We start from the raw sequence: 25785 nt of genomic DNA, 5'->3' as shown, positions 1-25785 counted from the left end.
TTTGGAGAGCTGTGAAAACGGAAGCAGATGGCAGCACTAACTGATACATATGCACTGAGCTTAAAGTTTTACTTATAGCTCAGTGTACATATGAAGCCGTGTCATCGGAAAATTCTTGCCTCTGCCTTCAACAGATGACGCCGCTTCCCCGACTGAATTTTCTCACTCTTTCTAGACAGGGAAAGTCTTCCCTTCATGAATTCACTTTCTGAAATATGTTTGTGCGGAACTTCACAAACTCTCTGCTTGCTCATCACGAAATTAAAAACTAACAACATTAGAAACTTCAGGCTGACCATAATTTCTCGACAAAAAATATGAAAAATAGCCAATTGCCACCAAAATAATGCCAAAGGCAGGAAAAACTGTCATTTGTAAAATAAACCACCGAGAAATTGATAAATGGTGCAAAACGAAGCACTACTTTGAATAAAAGAATCAAAAGTTACTTAGGCTTCGGCGAATGTTTGGGAAAGAATTAGAAATGTTTACTAAAACGTTAAGATGGCAAAATATTTCGTGAAAATACGGAAAAGTCCCATTAAGTACGGGTCATATGACCTTCCCATGTTTCAAATTTATGGCCAGTTATTAGTAATCATATTTTGTGAGCTACGCATTTGATAATTTTAAATTTAGCTAATTTTATTATGAAAATAAAAATTTAAATAGCTTCACATTGAGAATTTGAAAAAAAAAATTGTTTTATATATCTTTTTTTTGGGGAAAAAGGCGCTTGTCCATCCAGTTGTTCCTCTCACCAGATGTTCTCAACTTGGCGGGCAGCAGACAACAGCGAGCGAGCGTTGTAAATGTCTACTTGAAAATATTTCGCAGTATGTAATACCCAATTTCTTGGCTGCTCTATATATTTTTGTCTTTGTTTGTCCTGTTTTAATTGTGAATTTCTTTGAGAGTATTGAAATTTCTCAGCTCTGTGTGTGTGTGTTTTTCCTTGAGCGAGAAAATCTAGCTGTTGCATTGTTTTCAATTAATTTTGGTCGCTCTGTGAATTATGGCGGGAATTTCTTCGAGCCTCGGAGGACTCGACGCATACGTCGAGAACGCTAACAACGTAATCGCTTTCAAGCTCGTTAGAAGGAGGGAAGACCTCGAAGACGAATCCCTGGATTTCTATCCGGAGTACAGCCACCAGATATTTGGCAACAGCGAGTTGATATTCGGCTACACCGGCTTGAAAGTTGGCATCTACTATACGGCTTCCCGCCTACTGCCCTACTTCACCATGTCCTACAAGAACATGTTCAACAAGCACAAGAAGGATGACATCGGGCCGGATGACGTGCACAAGATCATCACAGAGAAGCTGGAGCTGCCCCTCCCCACGAATATCGATGAGTTCGCTGCGTCCCTGGACAAGGAAGGGACGTTCAGGCCCTTCGGTAAGATGATTAAGTCCTTCCGGATCGAGGATGATGACCACAGTTATGAGGTGTACCGCAGCGACATCAGTGTACCAGGGTTCAGGGAGTACCACAATCGGATGCAGACCTTCGTCCTGTGGTTCATAGATGCTGCTTCTTTCATCGATGACGATGATGATAAGTGGGAGTATTTCCAGATCTACCAGCGGGCCGTTGAGAATGGTGATCCACGTTATTATTTTGTTGGATATGCGACCGTTTACCGGTATTATGCCTTTCCGGCGAAGGTTAGGCCGAGAATCAGCCAAATGCTGGTCCTGCCTCCTTTTCAGAAACGAGGTCTAGGCGCGGAGTTTCTGCAGAGCATGTATGATTGGTATATATGTGATTCTGATGTTCTTGATATAACAGTTGAGGATCCGTCCGAAGAGTTCATTCGTCTCAGAGATTACGTTGACTGTAAGAACTGCATGGAACTTAAGAGTTTTGGCAGGGATTTGTTGTTGAAAGGTTTCAGTGCTGAGATGTACAAAGAAGCGCAAGAAAGATTCAAGTTGTGTAAAAGGCAGTCCAGAAGAGTTTATGAAATTTTGAGGTTGAGGATAACAAATACGGCTAATAAGAAAGAATATCGAGATTATCGGTTGCTGGTAAAGCAGAGGTTGAATGCCCCATTTCAGAGGCAGAAGCTGGACATGGAAAAGATAAAAAATTCTCTCACTGCAGAGGAGCTCGCAGCAACAAAGTTGCCAGCGGAACAAAGGATTGAACAGTTAGAACACTCTTACAAAGAACTGGAAGAAGATTATAAGAAAGTTATAGAAAGGCTTGCATTGATATAAGAACATTCAATGGTGCGGCCCCTAAAAGAAAACATTTCGCATAGCAATATTGAAGTTTTCTGTTATGTTGAAGGAAAAAAAATATCAGTATGGATGTTGGTGGAATGCATTTCTAAGAAAAATTGTTCTTATAAAATTTTAAAACTCTCCCCAGTGTACACAATCAAAATTGCATTGAAAAAAATTTCTTAAAAATGTATAAGTAATCCCATGTTTTAAATGCTGATACGGTTGTACCATTTATTCAGTAATGCCCTCAAAATATCGGTACTACTCACAATTTGTATGCTTAACTAACACTGTTCTTGCGTTTAATCACCTGGAATGCCTACTCATATATGTTCATTGTAAATTTCTGTGTGGTTACTGTATAGTTAATCAGCGCTATTCTGATTAACCCAACAACCACTTACATAAAACCAGCAACTGTTTTTTAACCCTAAAATACTAACTCTACATATTAGAAACGTTGACACATAGGCAGTTAACATGCAGTTTTTATTCTAGTTAGTATTTGAGGGTTAATAAAAGATATAAAAACAGTGTTCTTAGTCATGTTTGTTACATTTTGAGTTGCTTTAAAGCTGAAAACAGTGAGAAGAAATTACAATTATGCCCACCACATATTTATTGTCAAATCAGCTGTTGGCAATGTATCGCAAAATTATGGGTTTCCAAAGAATTAAAATTTTTAATTATTTGAATCAATTAGGTTGTTTTTATGCTAGTTGAGTTGAAGCTACTTATAATCCAATCATGTTTCTTTGGCAATGAAACACTAAATCCTCAGTTTTTTGCTCAAAATGATATAGATGAGGCTATGATCCCCAAAGCAGAATATGCCGAAATCTGCAACGTACGTCGCAGAACAATCAATTCTACTGCAAAACAATCTGGAAGAATTTTAAGAAAACACTATTATGGGAACTTATACTGCAGAACATTTCCAGTCAGTTGAGGGCTTGTTGCAGAACAATGCAAAACATTCTGCTTTGCATTGTTATCCCCATACATGTAATAGTGTTTTTTGCACTTTTTCTTAAAATTCTTCCTAATTGTTCTGCGACGTATGTCACAGATTTTGGCACATTCTGCTTTGGGGGTCTCCTGTTATTCTAGTGCATCTGTGGATTCCTGGAATAGGCACACATTAATAAGAACAGCTCTTAGTGGTGCTCCTGACAATGGCTGGTGGTGCCCCAAGTAGCTGCAGGAAGCTCACTGTGAGAACCACTGTTCTGAAACCAAATGAATTCTATTAAATATAATGCATATAGACCAGTGTTTCCCAAAGTGGGCGATATTGTGCTCTGGAGGGTAATGGAAGCTCTGAATGTAGTAGTACAAGATCCTGTGAAATAGGAGTGATGAAAAGGAAAAATTTTTGAAGGGGGGCGATGGAACAAAAAGTTTGGGAAATATCATAGTTTTCACTACCATTAGTTTATATAGACTAATGAGGTAATGTAACATGTATAGCATGTAATCACAGAGGACTCACGTTTGATGTTGGCCATTAACTCAAAATATAAGCCTATGTATTGAACTTATTATTTTTTTAATGCAGAATTATTTTCATGTCAAATTATGATGTAGCTTAGTGGTTCTGAAACTTTTGTCATCTGCTGTTCCCCCCATATAGTTTAGCAAAGAACCCTCAAAAACATAGAACAGGTATACATCAATATCGCCAGTCCACTATAACGCCCACCACGAGAACCACTGACAGCTGAATGAATGAATATAAAAAAATAAATTGTGTTGAAATTAAAGGCTCAGTTAAATTGGGCAAGTTTACTAGGCATCTTCCGGTAAGTAAAGTAGCTGGCAAGTGAACCGGTTTCAACTAGTGCAGAAGATTTCAATTACACAGGACTATATAGTAAAATCGCCCACTAGATGAGTGAGCAACTCGTTTTATTCCCCGTTCCTTTTGCGTATTGTCATCTTTTTTCTTTTGTTGTGAGCCAAAGTTAGGGGGAAAAAAATAGCCACACCCATATGGCATCTGGGATAAAAATATAAAACAAAAACACCAACGAGTAGCGAGAAAAGTAGCCCATCTTTCAACTTTACTCACACTAGCTGAGCAAGCAGTGAGTTTATGTGGTAATGTTATTACACAGAGCAACTTTAGTAGCAGCAAGTAAAACAACAAGTGAATGGCTAGTAAATTCTTCCTTTGTAATTAAGCTTTAAATGAAACTGAAAACATGAAAAACTAACTATGTCTCCAAAACAGAATATTCCGAAATCTGTGACATGTTGCAGAACAATCTATCAAAGAAAAGTTTAGAAAACAATATCGTGATTTTTATTGCAGAACGTTTCCAGTCAGCTGAGGACTCACTATAGAGCAATGCAAAACATTCTGCTTTGGGGTTTTATAAACAACTATACAGACAAGGGAAAATGGTGTCGCCTTCAGATGATGACCATAATGACTATTCAAACCACCCGTATTAAATAAAAAGGCTTGTAATAGCAGGGTCATCTAGTGGCTATAATGTGGTTCAAAGTAATCGCCGCCTATAGGAAGAAAATAGCAAACCTAATGGCAGGGAAAAAGTCTCCAATGAAAAAAAGGATTATTCTAATTCGGTAATTAAATACATGGCCTTTTCTTTTTCTTCATCACAGCCTTTCACCATACTGAATCTTAGTAGTAACGAAAGGTATCTTTTTTTTTTCTACCAATGACGTTCAGATCTTCGGATATGTGCGCCGTAAATTTGAATTTTTCATGTTGGTATACAGAAAATGAGCCAAATTAAAAATTTGAGCATGATCTAAAATGTAATAGAAGTAGAAAAATCTTAATCAAATTTACGCAAAACATATATAGTGAAACCTGGCTACAACGATACTTGATATAGCGATAAATCCCTTTACAACTATGTTTTTTCAAGTCTGTTTGGAAATGTGTTTTATAATGTTAACCTGCTGCTTCTCTGTGCAACGATATAATCCCTCTACAAAAATATTTTTTCTATGGTCTGCAGAGTATCGTTATATCAAGGTGTCACTGTATATGAATAGATCTAGCATGGGAAGTGCAGTGGTTCCTTGCAGTTCGACGCTTGAATTTTCTGAGACTATGTATTGGAAAAACATCAGTGTCAAATTGCAAGATGGCATTGCATTTATAAAGTATTTGTAGATTCTTTAACCCTAGAATACTAAAATAATTGCATGCTACCTATATTACCGACTACGTGTCTGAGACATAGAGTTAGTATTCTAGGGTTTGTGAAAAATAATGTTAGGTTTTGTCTCTGGCATTTTTAAAATTTTATGAAGCGAGTATGTTAGGGCGTTGCACATTAGTAAGTTGTACATTGCGACAGATTCCAGTGTTTTCGTTAATGTTATTTCAACAATTCTCTAAAGCAGCGCTTCTCAACCTTTTTTGACTCTCAGAACACTTTTTAGTATTAAATTTCTGTTGACCTATGGACCTCTTTTTTTAAAAATTGATCATATTTTCTAAATTTTTTTCCCCCTTTAAGTGGCAGCAGAACTCCTGGGAAGTGCCCACTGAGCACCAGTTGAGAAATGCTGCTCTAAGGGGAGTTAAATCCAGCGGGAGGAAATAAATATATATGAGAAAGCTTCCGTAAAACAAGATAGGGACACATTTGAAATGAATGTTTTCGCCGTTATTCACGTTGGGATCTCATAATCCCTGTTTCCTAACTCACTAAAATCAAACAGCTGGCGAGTTTATAAATGTTGCTTAATTATCTCTCTGAATTATCGATTATGAAAATATATTGTGATCTTGTGAGATATTGAACAGGGTTTGTTATCAGCATTAATATTTCTTATATTAATTCTGAGTATTTACTGATATTTTTGGATTTGGGAGCTTTTTTTTCCTTTTCGTTAAACAGCAAATATCTTATGAATAGAATTAATTATTTGATAAATTCTGGTGTTTTTAAAACAGGTTGTGTGTGAAGTACTTTACACTACTGCTGATCACAGTTTCACTCTTTGAAAAAGTGTTGTTTTTTTTTGTAACTTTTATATGAATTTATTGTTTTGCGAAACTTTTGTATTCTCTATATTTGCATGCGATGTATTCTCTTGTAATGCTATTTTTCTTGATTAAAGTTGTTTTTAGCATTATTTGGTGGATATTTATTCGATCATTAATTCACATATTTTGATCACAAGCACATGCAAAATTGTAATATTTAGTGGACTTCCTAGATGTTATGAGCGGCTTTGCTTACATGGATTTGGTAATCTGAAAATTACTCGCAGATGATTCACCCATATAGTATTTGAAGCTATCATCATCCCCTTGGGGGTTGAGTTTTCAGAAATTGTCTTAATGGGGTGTGTCTACATTACGAAAATAATACTGAACAAATTTCATATTTATAGCTTCAGAGCGGTTTCAGCTCAATACCATGATTGCTCCATATGATCTTTGAACTGCTTCATGACTCTCTCCCCCCCAACACCTAGGGGGTTGAAATTTGAAAATTCCCTACTTGATGAGCTCACACCATAAAATAAAAAAACGGAATACATTTCATATTCATAGTTTCAGGTATTTTGGCTCGGCGTTGATTGCTCAATATAACCTTTGAACTTTTTTGTTAGGGTTTGAATTTCGAATAACCCCTTTTCATTCATAGTCCTTACATTACAAAATAAAAATACTGACCAGTTTCATACTTTTCAATTCGGCGGTTTCGGTTTGGCATGATGCCTCTATCTAACCTTTAAACCCACCTTGTGATCCTTTTAAGGGTGGAATTTTGAAAAACCCTTCTTTATAGTGAGTCTTTGCATCATGAAATGGAACTACTGATCAAACTTCATATTTGTAGCTTCAACCGTTTTGCCCTTGTGCGATTTCTCAATGTAACTTTTGAACCTCCTTATGACTCCCTCGGGGGTCGAATTTCAAAAACCCCTTTTTAATGAGTTTATGTTATGAAATAAAACTATTGACCAAATTTCATGTTTATAACCTCAGCGGCTTTGGCTTGGCGATGATGAATCAGTCAGGACATGCTATTTTACATGTATCTATAACATAAAAAAAAAAAAGGTAATGTATTCAGAATTTAATGTTATATATATATGCACACACACAGCGATGAATAAATCAGTTGCGACTGTGTTGTCACAGCTTTTGGAGTCTCGTATGCATACATGAAATGTACCCTGGATAACAGCCGATTACTCTGTCCACATTGTCCTGTATGGAACTCAGTAAGACACTCAATGACAGCATCTGGCACGTGTACAGGTATCCCTTGCTTAATGAGGTCTCACTTTACTCGTTTTTGTTATTTCACGCTTCTGAAAAGCTGCTTAGAAACATTGTAAACCTGTGGAGTTGACACAGCCCGAAGTTTGATTCTAATGATGTAAAATCTAAAAATGGGCTTGCGAATTAAAGAGGTGACAATTATAATGGTAGAATCTGTTGGATTTGGGGATGTAAGATTAGATACGTGTATATTTATAAAATGCTCCAATCCCACTCACTAGGGCAAACTAATAACATACTGTATTGACTCACTTATCAATATTATTTATAGCTCACTAATAAACGTGGATATGTAAAACAAAATGAATGTTGGAAGCATTTTGTTGTTGAGCGCATTACCAATTTTTTTTGAACCCACTAAGTTTTTAAGGGAAAAAATGGCTGATTATATGGTTTAATATATTGACTATGCCATCAGAATTGTAATGAAGGAAATCATTCCAATGAGAATGAAATTTTAGCATTTGCGAGAGGTATTTAGAAATCATTAATAAGACAAAGAATGCTGCTGCCCAAGACGAATCTCAACGGCTTTATTTAAAAGAAATGTATGAGCCCCTATCATTCCAAGAAGTAGGGGAGAGCAGACCCACACTGTGACTCGGACTAGTTCATTCACACATCATCCGATGGAAGACTGAAACATATAGCATTCATAAAGTAAAAGACAGAGTTGGATCTAAAAAGAGAAATAGATAAGAAAGAATGAAGAAAATATACGTAAATTTACTTTCCAATCCTTCCTCAACATTGAACTACTGATGTAAGTCATTGTATCACTGGAAAGTATATTTTGAACAGTTTTCCTCTGAAAAAAAGTGCTGTACTCCTAAAAAATGTAGACCTCTAACTAGGTACCTAAATTTTGTTTTTCGATTTGTCAAGTTCTGTTTTATTTGCTAAGAGAAATAACTTACATCTTTGTTACACCGACTTTAAAGGAAAGAAACAATCTTGAAAATTTAAAACCATCATCAAATTCATTGAAGGATATCCTACAATTGCATCGGGGAAGGGTCATTGTCTTTCAGCATCAATGTAGGGGAGTTGACTAAGCAAATACAGTAAAAGTCTTATTATAATGGCAGTTCACAATCAGAGAGAAAATTGCAACAGCCTTCTCGTTATGAATGAGTTTTAGTTTTTTGCACTGTAGAAACATAAATGTGGGGGGGGGGGGGAGAAACTACAGTGGATTCCTTTTATTATAATTTCCCTGCTTAGTATGACTTATTTTCGTGGTCCTAACTTTTACTAATGCTCATTAAGACTTCTCGTTTAAAGCGTTTTTCTGCTTACAACGTTTTTCACGATAGCTTTTTCACAGTGTGGTCAGTTTCATAACTTTGTCTGGAAGAAGGCAAGAGGTTTGTTTTCTTTCTCTACCCTTGGAAGGTTATTTTTTATTTCGGGAGTGCTACTTTTTTTGCCAGAAGCAATTTCACCATGAGAATCAGCATTGAGTGCTTTTTGGGGGGCAACTTGGGTTCTTTGGCACTGATTGCTCAAAGTGTAAAAATGGGCGGGGGGGGGGGGGGGAACAAGGTATATGTTTCAGAGTGAAAAATTCCTCAAGAAATGAAAAATAATTCTGGAAACTTCAAAAGGAGGAAAAAAAGACAAATTTTCTAAAATGTAGGAGGACACTTTAAATGACATCAAAAAGGAGGATGTCTGGTAACCGTAATCCAGGGTCAACTACTTATGCGTTCATTACATTGATCATATAACAAAATTTTTCACTTTGGGGAATGCAGCAGTTTTTGTAATTGGAGTATTCATTGCACTATAAAAGTGTCCAATAACATTTAAGACAGGAAAATGATTAAGACCTGTTTTGCCCTCTGTCCAGTTTTGGAAGAATTTTCCAAAAGGTCAAGAAAGAATTCTCAAGAAAGGTCAAAAAGAATTTTCAATAATGATGTCAGAACCACAGGTTCGTGCACCACCTGCCTAACCAACGCACCTACAGATATATAAAGTGACTTTTTTTTCAACCTCCTATATAGGTAACAAGATGATAAGATAAAGCATATTATCGTCTTACCTATGGGGAAGTAATGATGGCTCGTTTATAAACACCAATGAATAATGTAAAGAGATTTCAAAAATTCCACTTTTTTTTTCAAGTTCATTTTATGTATAAATCTTAAAGGCAGAGAAAAAACATGCTTTTCGAGAATTTCCGTTGTCGTTATAGTGAACGTGTTCTGATTTTCATTCATAAATAACTCGCTTATATAAGTGGATATTTATTTTTAATATTAACTCTTTTTAACAATCACTCATAATAGGGAGATTCTTGTTATAAGCCATACTCATTATAACAGACTTTTACTGAACATTTAGATCCGTAAACATATGTACTGACATCATTATCGCTAGCCCTCCCATTGAAGCCAATCATCCTGTGTACACTCTGAGATACAAAATTTTATTAGTAATCCATTTGGTTTTCTTGTTATTTTTGTGTTATATCAATTATCTTTAGAGGTGATGTGCATGGGTGACTGAAAACAATGTGCTTTGCTGATGGAGTCATCTTGATATTTAGATTGGAATGCTGCCCAACAGTCAAGTTGAACCAATTCCACACCTGCAGCACTACACCACTCTGCTTCGCAAAAACTGGTTTTAGAGGGCGAAATCATTTAATCACCTCCGCCACACATTGAAAACCAGTTTTTGAGTGATGTAGTAGGTACTGTGGGTGTGGACCCTGCTTAACTCTTTTACAACTATTTCCCCCCCCCCCCCACTCAAAATAGACTCGTCCAAGTTTTGACTAATCTCTTTTTCTTTTCACCTTTCTGTGAGACCTAGACTTGTTTTTAGGTTTCTGCCTCTGACAAGCAGTGCCGTCTTAACGCATGGGCCCACCCGGGCACCTCAAGAGAAGAGAGGCCTTACAAAAATGAGATCTGGTTGAAATTTTCTAGGATTTACCAGGTTGGGCCTCCGAAAAACCACTTGGCCTGGGGGCTCATGATAGTCTTAAGACAACCCTGCTGACGAGATCATTTCCTTTCTCACCCTTCACAAATCCAAAACATGCCTATACTCCCTATCAGGGCTGTCTTCGGCTATTTTGAACTTTATAGAGTTGAAGTAAAAGTTGTACATGAAAAGAAATATATGTCTGCCTCACTCACACGAAAACTTTTGTGTTACCCCTTTCAGACCTATTACAAGTGGGTGGGTGGGAGGTTGTTTTGTTCTCACTGTAGATATATATTTTTTAACTTCAGAGAGTTTAGCCCGGACTTCAACAATAACACACACATAATATATTAAGTTAGGGCTATGCTCCCTGAGGTTAAAAAATAATAGGCCTATTTAAAGCGATACATTTGAAATGGTCTGAAGGGGGGTTATATTGTAAACTAAAAGTACAGTAGACTCTTGCTAATCTGGATATATAAAGACCAGTGTACCATATGCTGGATTATTAAAATCGCAGAATCACTGGAAGTTAGTTTAAAAAATCCATTTAAATGATATGAACTTCTGCGCAAAGACCTGCACTGACATGCTTTCTTTTTCTATGCTCGAATAAAAAACACCAGAACACTAGGCGGGCCAGACTAGCGCAAGGCCGGATTATCGAGAGTCTACTGCAATTATCTTTTGAGCTAGGGCGAGCAGGTTCATGTTGACATTTATGTCAAATCTTTTTCCTTGATACTGTTGATTGTATTCCTGATGTTACCGTTTAGTTCTTCAATAGTTCAGCGAACTTCCCTAGTTTTTATCCATTTGCTCTCACCCAACACATGGTGTTATGTAAATTAATGCAACCAGATTAAATTGGGCTTTGCCACTCATAAAAATCATAAATGAGTAAATAAAGTGAAACTATGTTTATCCATGAAAAAAATCTATTGAATATCTGTGTTAGAAGAGTTTGTGATCAGCTGAAGGTGGTTTTCTGTTCGTTTCTCAACTTCGAGGCATGAGCTGATCTTCCCGTTGAGAAATCTCACCACAGAAAGCAATAGGCCTACAACGGTACAAATTCTTCATCGATCATTACACTTATTCATAGTTAGAAAATTTCATATCGGCACTATAGCAAGCATTACACAGAAACAAACTTTGCATTACATTCACAACACATACACACACACATTTTCAAACATGGCTCAGGTCTTCTTCAACCACCTGCTTATCTCTCTTCATTGAGACAGTGGACACTGATCTGGTTAAAAGGAGGAGACCTGTTGGTTATATGACCCTGTATAAAAACCATAGATATAAGCAGGGCCTGTTTCTCTCATGGCCAAACCAGGCCCACAAATTTTCAAGGACTTGAAATTGATTGTATTTCAGACACAGTCCACTTGTCCTTTTCCCTGTGTACACCTCTGCCTCAAAGAAGACTATACATAAGGAGGCCCAAAAATTCATGCTTGCCCAGTGCCTCAAACTTATGAGAAAAGTTCCTGGGTCTAGGTTAAAATTTCACTCTGGGAGCTAATATACTTTTCCATAACCATCTGGAATAGACTTAAATAGCTTTTGGTTTCATTATCGTCTGATGTTATACTACTGCTTAACTGCACGTGCACCTTGTACACATCCCTCTGCAGAATTTCTAACAAATTGGTCACACGCCTGTTTTCCATATTTTAAAATGAAGATGTCAAATGCTCTTGAATTTTTATGTCATGTTAGTATTGTGTGTTGAAGGTCTGCCTGCTCTCTGTGGAGAGATTTTTTCAAATGAAGGACCATCTCGCATTTGCACCTCAAAGTAGTAAAGCCGCAGAAAACATATACACACACACACACAAACGTCAACTAACTACCACTGTGCCGCCAACAAGGTTCAAACCTTGGATACCCATGGTGAGAGTCCAGCATGATGCCAACATGACCACACAGCAGCTGTTCTCATGGTATGCAAATGATGCTGATGTAACAAAATAGCTCGTATCATTATGGATATGTGCTTGGAGAATATTTTTTTAATTTAAGAAATAAATTTGGAATTCCCAGCAAGGCTCGGGAGCCTAGCTGCATAGTAGGCCAAGATGATGAGACGAAAATGTATAAATGGAAGGGTTTAATTTCCGGCAGCTACCAGATTCTAAATTAGAGTGGTTGGGGATCCAGAGCATCTCTTTGCCTTGGGCCAATGATGATGTTGTGAGGGTCCCTGGGATTTAAGACATGTAAGGGTAACATCTGGTAAATTTAATATATTTTTCAGTTTCCAATATGTTCTCTAATGAGATCCCCCCCATTTGATTGCTTCAAAATATCAAATATGGAACGGGAGAGATGCTTCAGTGACTTGTGAAACCTTTTGATATAGAACATAATCTCGTATGAAGATATGGGAAACAGGTAATGCCTTAAATGTGATGATGTTCAATCATTCGTTCTATTTCTCTTTGAAAAATAAGCAGCTATCATATTAACTCTCGAGGGCACAGGTTGGGTCTGTGAGACCTATGCACATGTATTTCTCTCATTTATCGACCAGGTGTTAAGAACAATTTTCTCGATGTTCTCACTAATTTCCAGTTTGAACTTGCTTATCCACTGCACTAACATTGGGCACAGTGATTACTTTTTTTTTTGGGAACTGTTGAAAGATTTTATCTGGGTCTATGAGACCCAACCCATGCAGTCAATCAACATTTTATTTCCAATGTTAATTGAAATGGTTGTTTTAAATTGACTGTAAAAATAAGTCCTGAATGTTTATATTTTCATATTGTAAGGTTTATTTCATGTACATTAAAAAAAAAATGATTATATTGTTTTTATCATTGGGTTTCTGCTTTTGTACGTGGGTTATTTGATAAGTAAGGTAAAAAATGGTGTTCACTTTTTTTTTTTGTTGGAAAAATTCTATTTTATTTTTTGATATTGTCTTTTTTCCTGAAGCATACAAAGTGTCTATAAAATGATTCCCCAACCTCAAATATGAAAATATAAAGGACAACTCTGTTGACAAGATTTAGCATTAAAAAAAAATAAACATTTCACTTCATCCTCACATTGCTCCATTTTTATGGTGAAAGAGTTATTTTTTATTTACACTATATTAAGTTCGCGCATGCTATGGATAACATGTATTATTATGTCACCTTAAATTTGCACAGTTGGAGAAAAACTAGGGCACTATTAAAATTTCATGCTACAAATTAATTTATAAAGAGTTCACAATTAAAAAAATTTTCATCTTTGTCTCTTTTCATCAGTATTTGATTCAGACCTGTCACTTTATTTTTCGGGCAGATATAGCAGAAAAATCATGATATTTATTGTCAGAGTTTGCATCATAAATCTCAGATTTATTGTCTGAATCATCATATAGTACTGATAAAGTATCATTGTTGTTCTTATGCATCTATCTTCTAAGAGCCATTTTTAGACACTGTGAATGAACCTCTGTTTCCTAGGAAGCTTTCAAAGCAGATGGTGGCACATGAAAAGTTATGAAACTTCAAACTAAAATAAAAACCGAGCTTTCCAGGTGAATGACAGGGTTTAAGCTAGGTAAAAAATTCCTTTTACAAAAAAGCGAAAATGAGGGAAAAAGCTTTAGCAAAATGCTATAATTCTGATGATTGACGGTTGGATGTCTTCTCATTTCGTACCTCCTGTACGCATTTTTGCGAAAAAGGCTACTACTTTTTTCGCATTCTAAGATTTTCGTTCACATTTTTCGAAAAATACGACCGTAGCTTAAACCCTGGTGAACGATCAGGAAAAAGTTTCCTGAACTTTGATAACAGAAACTATAGATAAGTAATAAATAGTATTTTGATTGTGGATACATAAATTTTTCTGTGCCCCTGCGAATAGATTTCTTAGATTGGCTGGTAACATGATGAAACAAATAATGTAATTTCATTTATTTTGTCATATTGGTATGTTACTTGTGGGTATATGTTGCGTGTGTCATCAGCAAAATGATAGGGAATAAACCGTAAAGCAAAAGTATACATTTACAGCCTGGGCAAGGAAGGATAAAGCATGTACAATTTACACATGGCAGTCAAAATGGCCAACATCTTGGCCATTCTAGGTATAAACATTGAAAACCTTGAAGATTTTGTTTTGGAGTTATCAAATTTTTGTACACAGAGACAAATACTAAAATAATGAAAAGTCACAAAAAATTGAGTGTATGCGTTAAGTACTCCCACAATTATAGTGTTTTCGAAATCAAAAACAGTCACAATGACTGCTCTGGCCATTCTAGTATTAAAAGTAGTCATTTACAACTGAAATGGCCTCTTCATTTGACTTCATTTTTTTCCCACCAAGCCAAACTTTCAAGTTTGGAACAGGAAAAATTCATGTGGGGCCAAATCGGTTGAATTCGGTGGATGAGAGATTGGTACAAAACTTAATTCATGCAATTTGGCCATTGCAATGGTGGATCTATGAGGTGGGACATTCGTTTGGTGTGATAGAGCTTTTTCATGTGTCAATCTTGGCCATTTCATCTGCAGCTGTTCTTTCAAATTTTACCAGAAATATGGCATAATGTTCTCTAATTCCCTTGGCTTGATTTCTGACCCTTCTGGAGTCAGTCTATATAGACAATCCCTGGAGAATCCTAAAAAGGTGTGGCCATCACTTTTTTAGTAAACAAAACAACCTTTGCCTTTTGGTGCCGTTTCACCATAATCCATCCACTGCTTTGACTTGTGTACAGCATCGAATCTGTATGGTTCACCCATGGCCAAACTTGACGGTGGAAGTCTCTAGGGTTATGAGTTAATACTGATGCATTTTCTTTTGCGTTCACTTTTGATAAATGGTGACCAGTCTCGGCACTCATCTTGAAAACAAAGCTTTTTCATTTCTAATTTCTTATGGAGAATATTGTGAACCCGTTCTGTTGAGATGTCCAGAACATCAGCTCTCTCATGCATCTTTCCTCTTTGATCTTCACTGATGGTACCATCAATTTTTTCAGTGGTTTCCAGAATGGTGGCCTAAACCGGGCACCCAGGATGCTCTTCTTCGATGGATGATACGGCCCGTTTAAATTTGTTCATCCAGAAATAAATGGCCTTTAATGATGGTGCAGAGTCCCAGCGAACTTATTGCAATTCAGCTGCAAGGCACTTATAATCATCCATTTTCAAAGTAACTGCAACTGTCTCAACTTAAAATAGCACCAAAAAATAAACCGTAAAGCTCTTTGTAATCAAACTTGTTGTATCAGGTTTTGAAGAGTGATACTTACAGTTGCAACAGTTTTAAAGCAATTGTGTTGCTATCTTATAGAGATTTACCTTACTTATCAAATGACCCCCCTTGCATGATGTTATGAGTAATCCAGAATTGTCAATTTGAAATTTACTATAAAATAGTACAGCAATGATTAATTGCAGTTGGCCCTCTGTATTCGCTGGGGCTACGTTCCAAGGGTTCCTGTGAATATTGAAATCTGTGAATAACCAAAACCATAAAATTTTGCTTCGTAGGCATATAATATGAAAAGAGTAGAGTGCCTCTGAAGGTAGAAAGAAATATTGGGGAGTGATTCTCTGCGATGATTTCTGAAAGTACATAATGTCTCCGACTGCTGTTTTACTAAGTTTTCTACATGTGGAGAATTTGTGCTACCATGTGTTATTTCTACGTCATGGTAATAATCCATTGATGATTTAAAGATTCACTATGTTGCTCATAGTAAACAATTGCCTCCCAATTATTCATCTTGATCTTCTTCATGGGGATACAACTTTAGTTTCAGAAGCAGTCTTCTCAATCAACCTAACTTGACAATGTCTTTCATAATCTTTTCAATTGATTTTATATATATGGAAGAGTTCTCGGGCACAAATTGAAGTTAACATTTTTTCCAACATGAATTGACGGTTTCCATATTTATAGCTCCCATGGCTACAGCAGTGACACTAGTAACATTAGCGATGGTTTAATTCATTTATTGAATTGCACTGAACTTGAGACGTTTAATATTCTTTGGTGGGATGTAAAATCATCAAAATTGAGTAATGTATAAAATGAGTCTTAAAAAAATGTGTCATATCCTGATCGAGTGGCTGGATGATACGTTGTGTTATAAGACATGTAGGGAACAACCAACTGTTATATACTATATATTTGTAATTGAGTGGTAGATTCATTGACGCCTTAATGATGTACAACAGCAGTAATCAACACTTTATTTTTCTATGCAGTCAATTTTCCTCGTAAAGTTTTCACTTTCCTTTTGTCTTTCAGAGAAATTCCAGAAATGCTAGAGAAGCTTAGAGGGCTTGTTCCAATACCAGAAAAAAAAAATGCAGGAACAGTGTTTTCCCGCAAAACTGGAAAAAAACCGTGATTATGAAATATGCAAATACAGAGGGCAGACTACATTTACTTTAAGTTCATATTATAACTAAAATAATAACATAATAAATGCATCAAAATACTAAAAAAAGAAAGTATAAATGTAAGATTTTTAGTTATAATTCATTTTATTATCAGTAGATGGAGTCGCGGCACACAGTGGAATAAATAAAATAGTATTATAAAGATGAGATTAGTTTTGATAACAGTGAGTTTGCGAGAAGTTGGCGGGAAAGGCCACATTTTTTATGTCTGTAATCATCTTGTATTTTTTGCGCACGTAATAAACGTTTAGAAAATAGGTGCTGTGTGTTTTCCTCTGTGAAGAGCCAACATAAATATTTTATCAGTATGGTCAGTGAGACCCAACCAGCGTGTACCCATGAGGAAAATTTTCTCACCTGTGCACTAGAGAGTTAATTAATGAATTCAAATATTTGGGTAAAGTATTTACTGAAAATATAATTATATGCATTTGCTTATGCCTATAGTCTAACATGCTGAGTTTCCTGGAAGACCGTCAGCTTGGGAACCTGACACCGCTATCTTTCTCTTTCACTGAAACGAGTAGACGCATATTGAACCAGCAAATGTGCAAGCATGATGTTCAGAGTGTGCACACTGCAGGAGTGAATACTATCGACATTGATAAGGTAGAACAAAGATAGTAAGTATCTGTCAAAAATATTTTTTTTTGTCTGTAGAGGTGCCATGGAAGCAATTTTTTTTATCTGTTTATAGGCCTAGACATTAAAGGTGTATTTAGTACAATGTTATTTCCAAGGGCATTGGAAGCGTTTCGAACGTATGGTTGCTCTTCTTGAGTTTCATGTAGGAAACTCTGATTTCTGAATCAATTCTGGGGGTTCTTCGATGAACTCTGCATATTTCCATGGGTACTGGAACACCCACAGCACCTCCGACTCCACAGGTTACCTCACGTCTCTCTTGTGTCTTTTCTTAATGAAAAATACTTGCTCTGACTTTTATAAAAATATTTGACTAAGGCTGGGATTACAATATAAAGTTTGATAGAAGTTCTTTTATAAAACTTGAAAACAACCAATAGAGCCTATTAGTTACATTCGATCGAATGTACAGTCGGCCCCTTGTATTCGCGGGGGTTACGTTCCGGGGGTGACCGTGAATACGGAAATCCTTGAATAACCAAAACCATAGTTTTTTTCCGTGTATATCTCGTTTATTGAACACCATGAGAAAGAGCAGGGTGACGCAGAGGTAGAAAGGAATGTAAAAGAGGGTGCAGTGATTGTTGGTGATGTTTTCTGAAAGAACGTTGTGATTTTTCTGTTTGCCGTTTCTTTTCTTCATATCATCAAGTATGTTGGAGTATGTTGACAAGGCTTCCTCTACTAATTTTTCTACATGTGAAGAATGTGAAATAGAGGGATCTGTGTTATGAAAATGATCTATTGCTGATTTGAGCTTGCGAAGCCCTTCTGCTATGTTATTTGTGGTGAACTTGTCTTCTACTTCTTTATCTTGATCTTCTTCATCTGGTGCCGCTTTAGTTTCAGCTGCATTAATTCCTCCTCGGTCAATCCAGCATCAAAAGAACTTTGAATAGCATGTATTCATTCTCAAGGTATCTTCTGACTTCCGGAACGAAATACTGTTTAAACCAATATAGGAAAAGTGTTTTCATAGTCCAAGCCTTTTTATTGTTTGTCCAAAATACTGGGAGCTTTGACTTATCCTTTCAATGCTCACGGATTCGTAGATTTGAAAGTGACTGTGAGCTTTATCATGTATCCATACACATTTGTGGAAAACAACATAGTGAGTCTATCTCTACTTGCCTAAAAACCAGGAGCTCGCTTTTCTTTTCTTGCTTAACTTCTTTGTGGCATTTTCTTCCAAAATAGTGTAGTTTCGTCAGCGTTAATCACCTACTGAGGTGCATAACCCTTCTCTTCAATAATTTTCTACAAAGTCTTTGGAAATTTTCTAGTTGCCTCCTGGTTGGCAGAGGCTTGATCGCCAGTGATTTTTACATTGCGTGATCCGAATCGTTTCTTAAACCTATGAGACCAACCTTTACTTGCATAAAATTCAGATAAAATAGACGTTTCACCACCCCATTCTTTATAGAAGATAAATTTTTTTGCTTTTTCTGTTATAATATTATAATCAATTGGAATACCTTTTTGTAGCAGTATTGTACCCACAAGAAACAGCATTTTCTGTACGAGAAACACATGGATCCCATAAGCGCTGCAAAGTTTCGACTGCCACGGATGCAGCTACAGCTACACAAATTTCAGATTTCTTTTCTTCATATATATCTCATTCACCGTAGATGCGTTGATTCCGTAATGGCAGACGACAGCAGGTATTGACTTACTTTTGCCAAGTAAAGTCAATATATCTAATTTTTCTTGTCAAGTTTTCACTTTTATTTACCTTTTCGAAGCATTATCAGTAGCACTAGAAGAACTATCCATCCTAAACAAGCACAATTCAAATTTTGTAAACGAAACACGTGAATGACGATTGCTGAGTGTTGTCAAGAAAAAATTTTCAATAAAGGAAAAAAACTGCGAATAAAGGAGGCCGATTGTATATTAGATTACTCGCTCACATCTTCGATGTTGCCCCATCCTGCATCTTCACCCATGAAGTTAGGAAAAAAAGAATAGAAATTCAGAAGCCTCTCAGAAACACTGGAGACTCGACAGCTATGTAATTATGCCGATGGGAACTTCTAAAAACTGGCATTATAGCCAGGCATAAGCAAATACAGGTTCTTTAAATATGGGGAAGATAACAGAGGGTATTTTTAATGAAAAGGAGAGGGGGGGGGGATAGTTAGACTTCATCCTCAAGCCGCCAATAAATGTTTTTAGCGAAAAAAGAACAGCATTCAGGACAGTCTTTTTACTGTCCCCCTTTTTTTTTGTCTGTCCTATTTAGGCAGGGCAACATTGAGGAGAGGCACACAAATTATTGAGCCACATGCAGAATTTTTGAGTAGACCAGACCTGATCGCGGTGATGTCAACACTCCCCCTCCCCCCACACACACACATAGTGAGGGGATTCACATATTGGAACACAGTTCATTCGTGAGCTTTGGACGGTGACCCCAGTGTGGACAAGCATTTTTGGAAGTAAGTGATTTATGTGGCCTGGAACCTTTTCCTTTTGGAGGCTCCCTCTTCAAGCCTAGATATTATATATCGATGAGGAAAGTCCACAATAAAATGAAGACATAACATTAATTGAAATAGAAAGTACGGGAATGCTGAAAATATTAAAAACGTGAAACAAAAAAATAACGAAAATTAGAATTGATGATGATTTGAAATTAATGAATAAAGTTGAATCCCATTATAAAAAAACTCCAAGAGACCAGAAAAATCACTTTGTTATAATGAAATTTCGCTATAAAGGAACTCCAGATTTTTATTATTTACTTATCTGGGGAGATTATAGAAAAGTTTTTGTTGAAACGAGATTTTTGCTATAACGGTATTTGTTAAAATGGAAATCAACTGTAATTCCAAAACTACTGAAAATTCAGATTTTCTCATCAATTTTTCCTTGATTGATGAAATATCAGGAGTAAAAAAAAATATATTTTGTAATTAACAAAAAAAAGGTGGATTTACATAAATTAATAAAAACTTAGGATGGATTTTTTTCATAAATTAATGCAATTTCATTATTTATGGAAATTAATGAAATTTAGAATTTGTGAAAACTCAAAATTTAGAATGAATCACAGGATTAATAAAAATTATAATCAATGAAAATTACGAAATTTATGGAAAATAATCCTCCTCCTAACCAGCACATAACCCGCCACTCTCTCCTTCAAAAAGATATAAGCAAGTGGTCAGATGGAAAGTAATCCCATAATGAATGAAAATTTAGAACTAATGAAATAACAATTCCAATACGGTATTTAATAAAAATTCAGAAAAAATAAAATTCCAAAAATAATTGACAATACCATATTTATGTTGATAATGTTGATATTGAACAATATTTCATACCAGAATGTGAATCCCATCTCATGACCATTTATTTTTGAAAAGAAGCACCTACCAAATATGAAGAATCATATACGTAGGACATGATTTCAGTTGACTGCAAAACAGAGTGCTGCCCTGCTGTGAATGCTGCACGCAACTCAATCTGCACCTTCCCTAAAATTGATAGACATTATACCAAGGTCTGACTTTAATCCTCTTCATAATTATGAAAATTATATTTACATCTTTAAAATGTTGTCGCCTTCTTGCGAATAATGATGATAACTTTGTTCTTTTATCTTCAAATGCATTTTTGATTTTTAGGCATTTATCATGTGAATATTTTTCCTTGATTTTATAGCATGTTGTCGGGAAGCAGTAAAGGTGGATTAGCGATTCATGATTTGTATAATTCTGCTGATCCTGGGAACTACACAATTAAAGCTGTTTGTAAAATAGACAGGTAACCTTTTTCTCAAATTCGAAATTTAAAGATGAAAAATATACAGCGTAGAATAGCTTTTTTTTTGACATTTTTATTAGGAAAATATTGTATCTCAAAGAAAAATCAAGTTCAACTCTTACATTAATTTCAGGCACAGCAGGCACGCTCATTCCTTCAGCGTTGAGAAAGTCCAGTGGTACCCATACGACACGGGAATGTTTACGTCCAGTGGAATGGATGGGAACTTGAAGGTATGGGATTCAGTCACAATGAAACCTGCAGACACCATCAAAATGGAAACAAAAATCAACTGTCATCATATGTCACCGAAAATGTGCAATCAAATTGCTGGTGAGTGAAAAGTCTTTTTTGATATTAACTCTATTTTTATTTTTGGCTGTTAAGTGGAATCTTAAACTCAGCCTATCACAGAAGTATATGAGCACAAAAGAATCACATCAAGTTGCAGGAATGATAAAACTTTTTAAGTCTTCAGCACCCATTTTGAATTTCTCGCCCAACCTCAAAGCACTTTGGATAGTCTTTATATGGGTGTTCTTCAACCAGTGCTGGTCCATGGGAAAATTTCCTACCGGTCCACAAAACACTTTGCCCGATTCATATAGCCATTACATAATTTTAGATTTAATTGTAAATCATATACTGTATCTATGTATGTTTTTATTTCTGTCTTAGTTGTCAGCAATCTGCAACAATTATTTTTCCCATTTATTTTTCACTAGTTTGCAAAATACGTCTGATTCAGTTTTTCTCCTGTTTGTTTTTTGCCAGTTTGCAAATTATTTCATTTTTTTTTTGTCTGCAAATCACTTCTCCTATTTAGTTATTCTTTGTGGGTCCTCAGATTACTTATTATTTTTCTCCTATTTATTTACTTTTTGCTGGTATGTAAATTATGTCCTACTGTTCATTTTTACTCCTATTTATTAATTTATAATTTGCTGGTTTTTTTTTCCCAAACTGAGTACAACTAAGGTCTATTGCCATGTGGCAATTTACTACCTAGTGAGTTGTGCCGGAAGTGTAAGTACCCAACAGTCTGAGTGCGTATCTAGTGTTGTGTCTGATTTTTCAGTGCCACTTATATTTCAGAAGTGAAGTATAATGACTGAATATTTATACTGTTTGTAGGCCTGTTTGCTCTCTGTGACGAGAAATTTTTTAATTGGAGATTGGCTCGCATTTGTGCCTTGGAGTTGGGAACCACAGAAAACCAACTTCCGCCGACCACCACTGTGGCGACGGTGGGGCTTGAACACGGGTCCCTGCGATGCGAGTCCGTCACTATGACCACCACAGTGGCTATTTGCTGGTCTGCAAAACATTTCTACCATTTAATTTTTCTGCTGTTTATATTTTTGCCTGTCCACAAATAATTTCTCTTAATTTTTTTTGGGTCTGCAAATCATCTCTCTTATTTACTTTTTTTTTGCAGATCCACAAATTACTTCTACCGTTTAATTTTTCTCCTGCGTATTTTTTGCCATTCTGCAAATTATTTCTTTCAGTTTTATTTTTGTCTCTAAATTACTTCTGATTTCTACCATTGCACAAAAATGTTCAACCACTTTCATTGGTCTGCAGTGTGCAAAAACATTGAACGCTATATCACAGAACACTATATCTCAGCACTAAAATAATGTAAATATTTTTTCTTTCATTTCAGTTGCCATGGACCATCCCCATGTGGTATTAGTTGACCTCACCTCTGGCTCTAGGTGTCACCAGCTTCATGGCCACCAAGGGAAGGTTAAATATCTTCAGTGGTCACCTAATGCTCCAAATCTACTGGCCACGTGTGGATCAGATAGTAAGATTCTGTTCTGGGATGTGAGATCGGCCAAGTCGTTTTTGCATGCTATGGACCAACATAATGGCGAAGCTGCTAGTGGTAAAAGAGATCTCATCACCGCTCACAATGGTTTGATCAATAGCATTTGTTTTACTCCAGATGGTCTGTTCCTCTTGTCTTTCGGCATCGACAATTGCTTGAGGCTATGGGACGTCGCGAGTGGGAAAAACACTCTTGTCAACTTTGGTAGTCTCCATAATGATTTCCAGTCAAGCATGCAGATGGACATATGTTACGACGCTGACATCCCAGTCGCGTTTGTACCATCCAAAGGTAAAGCAACAGTATTTGAACTATTCACGGGCAACAGAGTCAATGCTCTTCTTGGTCATTTCGGAATTGTTCGATGCGTTGCGTATCGCAGCTTCTTGCAAGAACTGTACTCAGGTGGGAGCGATCATAAAATTCTGCTTTGGTCTGCGGACAGGGAGCGAGAGAACTTGATGGGAGGATACGAGAGAACAGATTCTTTAGCTGATGAGAATTGGTCAGATTGAAATTATTATTCACCTCGTCATTTTGCTTGTATCATTGATTGATATTGTTACATGGTGGTATTGCTTGTATAAATACGAGTATAAAATTAACAGGGTCTGGAAAATTGGCATCCAACATTTCGTCCCCAGGACGTTTTGCTTCTGAATGCTTGCCCCTGACATTTCACCCCGATCAATTGAGTGAATGACTGTTTGTGAGTGATGTTATGAAGTGACCCAAGTGAGTGACTGTATGAGCAGGTGAGTTACCAATTGAATGAGTAGTCGCATGAGTGACTTGTTGATCAACACACTCATTTCCTCTCCAGTTACTCACAAATTACCCGACTCACTTGATCAATCACTCACTCACTTTGAATTGTCATGTAAATGAATTGTGTGGTGGTGAATTTTTCCTTTGTCGAATTGCATATCCGTGAAATGTTAGCAGTGGATGTTCCATATAATACACTCACATATGGTTACTCATTTCGATTGATTTATTCACTCACTCACCCACTTACTTGGGCCCGTCTGAGGACAAAGTGTGAGAAAAGTAGTAGATTCGGGGGGGACTGACTTAGCATCTTTGATTGATTATGGTTAGGGCTCAGATTTTTATGACAGTCATATTTTTTAATGACAAGTCATATTTTGGGTATTTTCGAGCTATTGGTCATATGCTTAGGTAATTTTTTATCACCAAAAATTTTAATCTGTAGGCCTTTCTTCAGAGATGTAACATACACTTACAATGAATTCTTGTCTCATTTTTTCGGGGGTTGGGGGAAAACTTTTGCATTCTCAGTGGCCACTGTTTGTTCTTGGAGGAGCCTTTTGCTCTGTTTTGGAATATCACGCCAAGCACTTGCAAAAGATGTTATTCCTTTGGACACTGGAAATCTTCAATGCATTTTTGTCATGGCTAAACACAGGGATTTCTGTCAGAAGGGGCAGACTTGGTTTTGCCACAGATCCCTGTGACTATAAAACTTGAAAGCTCTATAATATGGTTTTTGCATTATGTTTTCCAATAGAATTTCTTTTTTCTAATTAATCCCCCCCCCAAAAAAAAAATTGTCACTCCTTTAAGTTTGGTGGTAACCCCTCTCCCTGTCTTCGATTCCGGCACTGCCTGAAGTTGACGTTCAGAGTAAGTTAGAAAATTTTCCAGGACTTTGGGAAGAATATTTTTAACGCCGGTTGTAGCCACAGTGCAGTCATGTCAACATCTTGAGGGATTCACATCATAAGGACCTGGGTTAGAATCGTAGTGGTGGCTAGCTGAAATTGGTTTTCGGTCGTTTTCCGGCTTCAGGCGCATATGCGAATCAATCTCCCCATTGAAAAGTCTCAACAGGTTCTACAACCATGGCTGCAACCACAAACAAAAATTGCTACTGTCACCTGGGCAAGTAGATACCCATTTTGTCGCCCTTCCCTCGTAATTTTGAATGAAAAAAAAAACAAATTTTGCACCCTTCCTGGTCCAGGGTTACCACTCTTCCCCAATTTCCCATAGTTGCGGCCCTGCCTACAACTGTACAAATATTCAACACTACATGTACGCACAGACAGTTAGGACTATCAGGTATCAGTTGGGGAAAGAACATACACATTTTCGGCATTCTCACATATTGCTCCATATTTTATCAAATTTTCAAAAAAAAAAACCTTTGCAAAGTAGTTTCCTAATATTTCTTAGATGAAACTAAACAATTGGGATTTTTTTAAACATATGAAACTGCGTCTCATACAATTCTGTGCGATTTCAGAACTTACCCAAAAACAGTTATTGTGCATAAGGTAGGTGCGGTTTTCATTTGAATCTGGTGAGAGAATTTCAATTAAAAAGGTAAATTGATGTATTTCATATTTTTATTTTTTCAACTTAATAACGCAAGAAGCAATAATTGAAAAAGAAGGGATGAAATAGGGGGAAAATTTTTTAAGGTCATATTTTTCAAATTGTGTAAGGCCATATATTCACGTTTTTTTAGGTCATAAAAATCTGAGCCCCTAGTTATTGTCATATTACAAGAGGGAAAATTCCAGAATTCTGAAACTTTAATTTATAATCAGTAAAAACTGATTTTTGATGAACATTGTATCAGTGCTAATAAAGAAAAAGGTATTATTGACCG

At 36.4% G+C, this 25785-nt stretch overlaps 2 protein-coding genes across 3 annotated transcripts; both read left to right on the top strand.

Moving 5' to 3' along the window:
* The first annotated feature begins 753 nt into the window (after positions 1-753).
* LOC149081055 (DNA excision repair protein ERCC-8-like) lies at positions 754-25785 on the top strand. Of its 2 annotated transcripts, XM_089237820.1 has the most exons (5): positions 754-836; positions 17342-17517; positions 21209-21310; positions 21444-21643; positions 22980-25785. In XM_089237820.1, the coding sequence occupies exons 2-5, from the start codon at positions 17348-17350 to the stop codon at positions 23660-23662; spliced, it is 1155 nt and encodes a 384-aa protein (XP_089093946.1). In that variant the 5' UTR covers positions 754-836; positions 17342-17347; the 3' UTR covers positions 23663-25785. The 2 variants fall into 2 exon arrangements, with proteins under 2 accessions (XP_089093946.1, XP_089093947.1); XM_089237821.1 differs by lacking the exons at positions 754-836; positions 17342-17517 and adding an exon at positions 20917-21047 and having other exon boundaries at positions 22980-25779.
* On the top strand, positions 830-3291 carry Hat1 (histone acetyltransferase 1). Its single transcript, XM_089237819.1, has one exon. It carries the CDS (start codon positions 1016-1018, stop codon positions 2225-2227), a length of 1212 nt encoding a protein of 403 aa, XP_089093945.1. The 5' UTR covers positions 830-1015; the 3' UTR covers positions 2228-3291.

The sequence above is a fragment of the Pholcus phalangioides genome, unplaced genomic scaffold, assembly GCF_987345545.1.
Source record: "Pholcus phalangioides strain wild (caught in Gottingen) unplaced genomic scaffold, Ppha-v1.0 ptg000010l_1, whole genome shotgun sequence".
NCBI classification, from domain to species: Eukaryota; Metazoa; Arthropoda; class Arachnida; order Araneae; family Pholcidae; genus Pholcus; species Pholcus phalangioides.
The sequence above is the reverse complement of the archived record's forward strand: the minus strand, read 5'-3'. Positions and strand labels throughout refer to the sequence as shown.

What these genes read in the sequence shown, in the direction of transcription:
- Hat1 (XM_089237819.1), top strand. Translation starts at nt 1,016, where the DNA reads ATGGCGGGAATTTCTTCGAGCCTCGGAGGACTCGACGCATACGTCGAG.
- LOC149081055 (XM_089237820.1), top strand. Translation starts at nt 17,348, where the DNA reads ATGCTGAGTTTCCTGGAAGACCGTCAGCTTGGGAACCTGACACCGCTA. An exon ending in GATAAGGTAGAACAAAGATA is followed by an intron (nt 17,518 to 21,208) that starts GTAAGTATCTGT and finishes TTGATTTTATAG; the next exon opens with CATGTTGTCGGGAAGCAGTA. An exon ending in AATGTGCAATCAAATTGCTG is followed by an intron (nt 21,644 to 22,979) that starts GTGAGTGAAAAG and finishes CTTTCATTTCAG; the next exon opens with TTGCCATGGACCATCCCCAT.